The sequence below is a fragment of the Heteronotia binoei genome, chromosome 12, assembly GCF_032191835.1.
Source record: "Heteronotia binoei isolate CCM8104 ecotype False Entrance Well chromosome 12, APGP_CSIRO_Hbin_v1, whole genome shotgun sequence".
NCBI lineage: Eukaryota > Metazoa > Chordata > Lepidosauria > Squamata > Gekkonidae > Heteronotia > Heteronotia binoei.
Window position 1 is genome coordinate 56,242,372 of NC_083234.1, and position 9,521 is coordinate 56,251,892.

The 9,521-nt window shown below is 43.0% G+C and overlaps 1 protein-coding gene across 21 annotated transcripts in view; it reads right to left on the reverse strand.

Moving 5' to 3' along the window:
• Window positions 1-2,480, reverse strand: part of GRIN1 (glutamate ionotropic receptor NMDA type subunit 1) — a 61,418-nt gene extending 58,938 nt beyond the window's left edge. For 8 of the 21 annotated variants that reach the window (XR_009556062.1, XR_009556064.1, XR_009556063.1 and 5 more), the window contains exon 1: window positions 1,790-2,478. Coding sequence is in view for 13 of the 21 variants with exons in the window: in XM_060251526.1 (XP_060107509.1) it covers window positions 1,790-2,047 (258 nt within the window). In the remaining 8 variants the exon portion in view is untranslated. Of the gene's footprint in view, window positions 1-1,789 lie in introns of all 21 variants that reach the window. The other 13 variants (XR_009556067.1, XR_009556066.1, XM_060251530.1 and 10 more) reach the window with 5 other exon arrangements.
• Between the last annotated feature and the right edge of the window lie 7,041 nt (window positions 2,481-9,521).

The window sequence follows — 9,521 nt, forward strand, 5'->3', positions numbered from 1 at the left end:
CCAGTGTTGAACCACTAACAGAAATGACTACATTTTTGGTGGCATCTGCTATGCCTTGCAGAGGCAGGAAAAGAGGATTTTCTCTGCACTGCAAAAAATGTATTGAGTTCTACTAGTCTTGTGGACACACCTAGGACTGTAAATTCTCCAGATTATTGATGGCACATTGTGCTACTGAATTTTTAAACCTGAATTATGTTTCTATCCACTACAGAAACAAAAATGTTATATTCTTAAAATGAGGGGAGTTGAACAGATGCAGATACAGATGTGGCTTTGTAGCCCCTTATTCAGTTGCACTTTTCCTCCCAATCAAATACTCAAAATGAAATATTGCAGGTTGGCTGACCCCCTTCCCCCATTAGACCACTTGACTTTGCAACGTGTGGATGTGAAAGCACTGCTGGTGCCTGTGCTTGTTTCTCTGCTGGCTCCTTCATGTATGAGTTTAGAAGGAGGTGTGCATGTTTGCTTGGGACTGCGGGATGTGCACAGGTGATATTGCTGGGGTTTACCTATGAAACATAGCTAGATAGAAATCAGAATGAGCCAATGGTATTGTTTTGGGTATGGCCACTTGCATCCCCAGTCTTGCTTCCCCCAACAGGATTTGAAGAGGTGACAAAGGGAGTGAAACACACACACACTCACCCCATATCCAGATTGCAGCCAAATTGTGCTTGCAAAGAAGACACTAGGCATAAAGCAGACTTTTCTGTTCTTTTCCAGCACAAAGCTACCTGCAGTGCTCATTTAAGACAGCTATTCACACAAATGAATACCAGCATGCACCATGGTGTATAAATTAATCCGGATTAACTACCACACCCTGGTTTCTGTGCTCACCACCCCAGCCACTATTACTGTTTTGAATGGCCTTCATAACCACCAAGGCATTGAAGGGGGAGGCTGAGAAACCCAGTCTTGACAGAGAGATCCTACAACATCATCTTCATCTTCAACAGAAAGCGGGTTAAGAAATCCTAAAAACTCATTCTGTGCAAATACACATAAGACTGCAACCTCCTTATTCAGTATGCTCCTACAAGTTATTTACAGGTGACACAGAACTGCATAGAAAATGTCTGTACATTAATGCAGCACCTCCCAACCCCCCCCCCCCCCATTAATGTCCAACAGATGCACACATCACAATGAGGGAAGGGAAGAACTGCTTGGTGGTATCCTGGAGATCCAATGTCACCCCTCCAAAAACCCCACCTTGTGTTTCCTTGGCCTTTGCCTGGCTTGACCAGATCAAGATATTAGCAATGAGGAGAGCAGGGGTATTGGTATGGGAAAAAGACAAGTGGCTAATGCGTGCAGTCTCCATCATGCTGTGCTTGGCAACTTCCCAAGGGTATATGGATGGCAGTCCTGAGAACTAGATTGGGTGAACCATTGGATTTTGATCCAGAAAGATGATTTTTTATTAATGATGGTTGAAGAAGTCAGGGATGCTGGGCAAATTTGGAACGATGAAGTGAGCAGTGCCTGAGCAGATGGAGGCACCAGCGGGGTGGGCAGAAAGGAGCTCTGTCAAAGAAGCAAGGGATGGAAGGCTAGAGCGATGGATATCGGGATGGTTGATAGTGGATGAACAAACAGTAGAAAGAGGAAGGATAATGAATGGGTGGCAAGACTGCTCAATGGAGGGATGGCTCCATGTGCATGGATGTAGGGACTCGCCTCGCATGGTCAAGTCAGCCTGGCCAAGCACAAATGTATGAACGGGCGCAAAGGGATGGAGGGGGGGAAGCTGGGCGGGAGTATGAGCTGGGACTGGTACCTGGCTGGAGATAAGATCCTCGCAGACGGACAGGGCCATCTGGATGGCATTGGGCTTGTGCGTGACGGATGTGGCGTTGAGTTGGATCTTCCAGGTGCCATGGCGCTTGTTGGCCTGATTGATGGCCTCGCGGAAGACCTGCTCATGTTTCTTGGTGCTCAGAACCGCGCCGATATTGACGATCTTAGGCTCGCAGCCGGCGCGGGCGAACGAGAACGAGACGAGCACAGCTAGAAGCAAGAGGCGCATCGCGCTCATGGACCACCGGCTCGCTCAGCCGCCCATCGCCCGCGCCGAGATACTGTGGTGCTGTCCGTGGTACTGAAATCTGTCTGCGCTGTCCGTGGTGCTGAACCCAACCGCCGCCAGCTCCTGCCCCTGCTGCGACTTCCTCGGCTGAGACCCCCTAGCAGACCCCTGCAAGACAGAGAGACGAGCAGCGTGCGCACCGCCAACCAGCCCAGCCTGCCAATGCGGCAGTGCTTCGTCTTGTGGCGGGGGCGGCAGCTGAGCTTGGGGTGAGGGAGGAGGAGAGGGGATGAGGATAGGGACCCTGGAGTAGGGGGTGGGCAAGGGAGGGGCAGGTGAAAGCCAGCCCTGTCTAAACCTTCCAGATCAAGTGAGCCCCCCCCCCCCCCCAGCTTCTGGAATGTCTTTTCCTAACTAGAATCCAGGGAAGGAGAGTAGGGAGATGAGGACCGGAGAGGAAAAGCTAGTCTCCAAGCAACCCTTTTGAAATCTGGAGAAAACCATTCCCCCCCCCCCCCCCCCATGTAATCCTTCGCCCTCTCCAAAGAGGAAAACCTGCCAGTCCCCCAGACTGGATTAAAGAGGCTTGCTCCTTTCTTTACACCCTTCTCCCTGGATTCTCCACGGAAGGGATGTATCTCCGGTTCACCTTCACCAGCTCACCCAGCAGCAGTATTGGCAGGTGATTTTGAGAGAGATGCAGCAGCTATCTTGGAGACCCAGCCGAAGGGACAGATGGAAAGGGATGAGGAAATAATGCAGGATGGTGGGGAGATGGATGGAGAGAGTAGACCAGGCAGGAAAAAGATGATCGCAAGCTAGGATGAAGAAGACACAGGAGAAGGTACAAGATGAGGCTGAAGAAGAGATGACCAAAAAGCAAGAAGAGTGGGTGAAGAATTTTAATGATGTCCCTGTAGTACACTGGTCAGCAGAAGGGAACCTTTTAAGGAGGGAGGAGAGGAAAAGATGGGGGTGGACTTGGATGGCTGGATCCAGATTTCATGCCTTCTGGATATTTTTTAGTTAGTAAATCTATAAAGGCATAAGTGGGCATCAAGCTTCCTTCAGCATCATCAGTTGGAATGTCCACTGTTAAGGCTGTGTTCCTAAGCACACGTATCATGGAGACCCATTAAAATCAGTGGTACTAATTTTTAACATGCTTTGGATCATACTGCATGGATAGTTTAACTATTCAGCATTTTGTTGATCATTTGTTGATTGATTGTATGTGGCACCTTAAAGATTTGTTATAGGTTTACCATAATAAATAGGTTAGCCTTTTAGGTGCCACAAGGCTCTTCTATTGTAACAAACTAACACCATAATTACTCTGGGATATTATTATATATTAATAAATATGAATGTGTTATCTCTTTATCAAGATACCAACAAAAAAATAATAATAATTAACCTAAAGGAAGATTATACCCACAGAAGCACCACCAAGATTATGCAGACATATAATAATAATGAGGATACGAGTAGCAAAATTATATACACATCTATTTTTTTCAACATCCTGAATTAAGTGTCTGTTTTCTTTTAGGTATGAGAATGTCTCATGCTTTGATATGTATTGTTTTTATATTTATTCATTCATTTACACGCATACACACACACACAAATCAGAGAAATTTCCACATTCTTTAAAGGAATCCGTTTACAAAGCAGGAAAACACTTGCTCACTTGTGTGTAGGAATATTTCTGATGTGGCAATTATTTATATTTTTCATTTAGCAGTAACTGAAGCTGCAGACAAACAATAGTTTTCTTGCCAGTTCAAGGAAGTTTGAAAGAGGAATCACTGCTCATAGTGTTTTATGTTCATTCCATTTTTGCCTCTAGTCAATAGGACTGGCAGATTTTTATACTACTGTGTAATTTTTGCATCATCCCATGTGTTATATTAATTCTTATGCTTTGCTTCAATTGTTTTTTTATTTCTGGTTGATGATACAACCCTATTGTTTCCTTCCTTGAATGTTCCATACTATTGAGTGTATTGACTTACTTTGCGTAATGCATCCTGAGTACAAGTGAGAAAGGTGGACTAGAAATAACATAATAAAAATAAATAAATAAAACAAATACCCCCCCCCCAAACCCCCTGCAAAACCATATTCAACTAGAGGTTATGGGGGGGGGGGCGGCTTCATTTTAGTCTTTACATGGTGAACAGAGCAGGGCATTGTGCCAATTGTATTACTAGTCCTGGCTTAAGCTGAAGCACCCAGCATCTGTTCTTGACCAAAGAAACCCTGAAATGGAAATAACACACTGCAGATCTGGTATGACTGCTCACAGCCAGTCTTGACTTGCCTCTGTGAGTGAGTTGAGTTTACTCTTAGCCATTGGTTCACATACTTTGAACTGGCAATGCAAATAATGTGGTTGCAGTTTGATTCAAAGATATGAAGAGACAAGATTGCCTTATTCTGAAGCAAGATTTTGTGCAGAGGAAGAGAGAGGTTGTGGTGTATTGGTTAGGAGTGTCATACCAGTATCCGGAAGACCCAGGTCTGAATCCCCTCTCATGTTGTGGAAGCTCACTGGGTGACCTTTGGACAATCACAGTCTCTCAACCTAATTTACATCACAGGGTTGTTGTGAGGATAAAATGGAGGAGAGGAGAATGATGTAAGTTGTTTTGGGTTCCCACAGGGGAGAACGGCAGGGTATAAATGAGTTAATAAAAAAATTTCCAGCACTTTTAAATGGGCATGATGTAGTTGAAGATGCCATGGACTGAACTTGGAACCTTCTGAATGCAAAGCTGGTTCTCTCCTGCTAAACTACAATTCCCCCATCCCATGGGAACAAAGTTGAAGAAAGAACACAGACTCCTTTGACAGGGTAGAGGTTAACAACTGACAAAGAAGGCAGTCTGAGATCACTGTGATGTAATCTTGCTGAAGCCCATTTAATTTCATATTGATCTGTGGTACTTTCCTATGAAGAATGATCAACTGAGGTTTTGGCAATGGCTATACTATATTAGTGCCTTAAGGGAAGCTCAATCAAAAGCAAGAAGAGGTTCATAAGACTGAGCTCCAGAATGCATTTTCAGTGCTCACCCATGGAATATGAAGTAGCAATAAAGATAAATAAGTAAATCTGACAATGTGCAAAATACCTTTCTCTCGCTACTGAGAAACATGTGTCTGGGATTAGGGCACAATGTTACCAGGTCTCAGTCTCTGGTGGGTTTTCCAGATGCATCTGTACTGTTGGCAGGCTGGATATAATCCAGACTGTTTCATCCAAAGGTAGAAGGATTGGTTAACCCAAACAGAGGTGAAACAAAGTTGCATTGCTTTCAAAAATTTTCCACCATGAATTTTGATACTAAATTTGACTGCATGTTCTTTGAATGCTTGAATAGTTCCTAATATTTTCTGATTACTTGGTGAATGCCTTTAACATCTAATATCTGATTTCAGTATTTGATAGTTGACTTTTACATTGCATTTCAATCAGTTGATATGGTCCTTCAATCATTGACTATAATTTTCTACAGATGCTTGATATTTTACTTTGGTGTTTTATTAAGTTAAATCGATATGTGACATTGATATTTGATGTAGATATTTGGTATTTGACTGCATTTGATAACTCCAGGCAAATGATGGTACTTAATATCTGAGGGCACTGGGCAGGATATCTGATATCATAAAGATCTTCATTTAATATTTGACATTATATATAGGTAACAATAGTTTTTTTTGTAGACCATCTGAAAATAATTCAGTATTCAGATTCACAGATGGAAATCTGGGGGAACACATGAAATTCTGTTCTACTGCCTGCTTTCCTTTTCAGAGGAGTTTGTTTTTCTGCCCAGCATGTGCATGTAAGCAATAATTCAAGCTGCGCATTCCAGAGCATTCCTCTTGGCAGCTTTCATCACCAAGAGTAAATTAAAAGGTTTTGTAGATGAAGTGCAGAAACAAAGGTTTTCTAATCTGGCATGACAAACGCCACTAAGTGTCTGGTGGGTGTACTTCTATATATATCTTTTCTCCTTGCTGTTCCCAAATGTTGACACAGATCACACCTTCCCCATGTTCAATATAAAAGAGCTGAAAGAGATTATTTCTTCCCCCTTCCATCAATGCAAATGTGTTCTACTGACGTCTTTAAATAGTGCATGTTGCTATGGCAACAGTTCCTGTCCCACATTCTCCAAATGTGCTGCAAGAATTAAAAAAAAAGAGGGGATTCTGCGGCAGAATAGGGGAGGGGGTGTTACATGCTCAGTAACAAGCCAGAATTCTTAAGGCTACTGAAATGTCTTAAAATTGAAGTGGGGGGGAGAGAAAGAAGGCAGCTGTCCCTCGTTCCCTCTCTGTGACTATGATGACATTTGCTAGTTATGAAATCAAACTGGCTCCATACAACCAGAGAGTGGCTTCACTGCACAAATGTGAATAAACCCCAGTGGCCACATTTGCAGGGTATGTTTAGAACAAAGCAATGCACCAGAAACCTCCTACCGCTCGTATTATGTTTCATCTCCTCTCCTCCCTGGCACCAAACTGCTGTTCCTTGCAAAGAATATTAACTAGTCTTCATTGTGAATTTTCTCAAGCCTGTCTTAATCTGAAGCTCATTTATTATTTACATACTAAACCTAGATTGCCAATCTGGCCCTACATATATTCATTACAAGCCTTCTGCTTCTGGTGACTAGCTGGCACTTCTTCCATATGTCCCTATGCACCCACTTTGGTCACCAGTCAGCCATCTGATGGCTAGCCCACCATTTAGGGTGGCCTGTCTGGCATCAACCAGAAGCCAAGCCTTTTCCATTGTGGCTCTGTAGAATGGGGTCTCTGAAGAGGTGGGCGGTGCCCTCTCTGGAGATCTTGAGGAGGAGCTCTTGCCTGACTTTAGATCATGGGAAGATGGGAAGACACTGGTCTTTCCCATTCATTACCTATTGATCTGGCTGCCTTGGTGCTGTGTCGTACCTAAAGGTACTGAATTCTGGAACCTGGCCCTCCTGCCTGTTTAACTGTGCTGTGGCTTTAAACTGATCCAGAAAATAATATAGTGTGACCAAGACATAATGCCTTTATAAGGAGGATTAACTCACTTTTGCAATGCTGGAAGATTTTTGAGTAACACACAAGAAAGGGAAGGAAGAAAGGAAAAGGGAAAGAAAGAAGGAAGGAAGGAAAGAAAGCAAACAACTTAAGATGGTTGCATTGGTTATGTTCACCATTCTATTGTTTATGTTGCCGTGCAACAGAAGTTTGTTAGCAAAGAAGGAGAAGGTTAATAAATATTTATTTAAGTCATGTTGTATTGCTAAGGTGATATTACTGCCCATGTTTGCTTCAGAACAAAGAAGTAAAAAACAATTTTGTTGACACTGTATTCATTGAAAACTGAAACACTGGGAAGTGAGGAGGCTATTTGAAGTCTGGGGCTACATTGCAGAGTTTTAAAGCAGTTGTTCTTCTGCATCTCTGCTTCTTGGCCTCTGGAGATAGGCATGGGTTGTGGGTGGGTGGGTTTCAGAAGCCTCTTGCTCAAAAGTTATTGCCTGGGCATGCTGGGCAACTAATTTGCATGGTTAGAGCTTAGACTGCATTAATGATTACTCAAAAAAGTAAGTGAAACTGGGCTGCAGCAACATCTGCACACATTGTCTGTGGGAATTCCATGCCACAGATTCCTTTGATATTTTGGCTTGAGTTAGAAATCTGCTAAACAGAGCCAAAAGCTGAAGTGATATGGCTATGAAATACTGGGAAATGTGATGGGGGGAAGAAACTGGGGGATGTGTGGCACCACAGAAAGTAGATTTCTGTTTGTGTTCTGAAAATGAAGCCCCTTTATCTTACACTATGAAGTCATTTATGCAGGAAAGTAGCATGCTGCTTGGAAGGGCCACAGCTGAAAGGGCCACAGCTCTATGACACTGGCATAGAGTTCACTACAGATGTTTAGTAGGCTAATAGGATGGTAGTTGGAAGGTTGGTGTCTTCTGCCCTTCTTAAAGAGAGGCACCACAACAGCTGTCCTCCAAGCAGTTGGAATACACCCCATAGAGTTGATGAAAGTAAACAAGGAGACAAGGAAGGGTGCCCACCAATCCATGTTTTCTTTAAAACATTCTGGAGGAATGCCATCAGAGCCAAGAACCTTACCTTTTTTGAACTGAACAATTTGAGATTTGATTTCATTAGGGGTAACAGGAGGTCACTCTGCCAGGCCCTCAAAATCAGTAGACAAAACCAGAGAGGAGGGGGTATCATTGTATAGAGAATGAAAAAAGGAGATCCACTTATCAGGCAAAATTGGAGGATCAAGACGCTGTGGAGCTGTTTGCATGTTTGGAGTTATCAACTTCCAAAATCTATCTGAGTTGTTCTGTTTGGCTGCCTAACCAAAGTAGCTTCTTTTTCATAACAATTGTTTATATACCTTTTTTCTGAAAAATAATTTTTGTTGAGTTTCTTTTTTGTTGTTGTTGATTGGGAACTTTTTAAAGGGAATAATATAAGTTTAAGAGGGATTATTTTTGCCCCCTGACTTTCACTGTCAGACCATGGTTTACATTTTTTGCAAGGTGGATTTTGACTCTTAACTTAAAATAGAATATTACTCAGCTCTTGAACAAAATTATTGTAAAATACAAGTGGATCCATTGTTGAGTTAGGATTTTGACAATAAAATCTTGAGAGTTCTGTGCAGCAATCACTTCTAAGAATTTAACCTGTGACTGCATTGACCATTTTCTCCTTCCAAGCACCTGGGAAACTGAATTATCACAAGCCAGAGTTAAATCCTGTGATTGAGAGAAAACAGATGGCTGAACCTGCAGAAATAAGGGAAAGTGGTCACTCTCAAGGAAAGGTAGCAAGTTAAAAAATTTTTGTCTGAGGTAACAGTAAAGCACATGTCAGCATATAGTCAATAGTGCTGGCTTTCTGCCCTGACACATAAGTGAACTCTCCCAGATGGTCATCAGGAAAAGTATAATTTAAAACATAAAGACCCAACTTAAAGGACAATTTAGCTAGGCAAAACCCAGACAGATTTGAGCAGTTGTCTTTAAGAATCCTAGGCAGGGGAAAATTATTAAAAGGATCTGCAGGATCATTGAGATTTTCTCAATATTTAAATTCAAGACTCGCTATATCAGGGCCAAGCTAAGCATTAAAATCACCAAGAAGGAGGACCTTAGCCTCCAGATGATCCAAAACAAGATTGCCCCCAAAGGTCGGAATGAAGAGACTGACAACATGAGTTTGGTAAAATGGGCCCTTTATTGAAATAAACAACTATAGCAAGCATGGCAAGGGTTACCAGAAACGGACAAGCCCCGGGGTCATCCCATGACCCCACCTTGCCCATGTCTGAGCGAGCCACCCTGCCCCTGACATTAGCCACGGTTTTGGCTCATGCCAGGCCAGCCAGGCCAGATCCTCCTACCCCACACCGGCATAATCACCCAGGAAGAGCAGG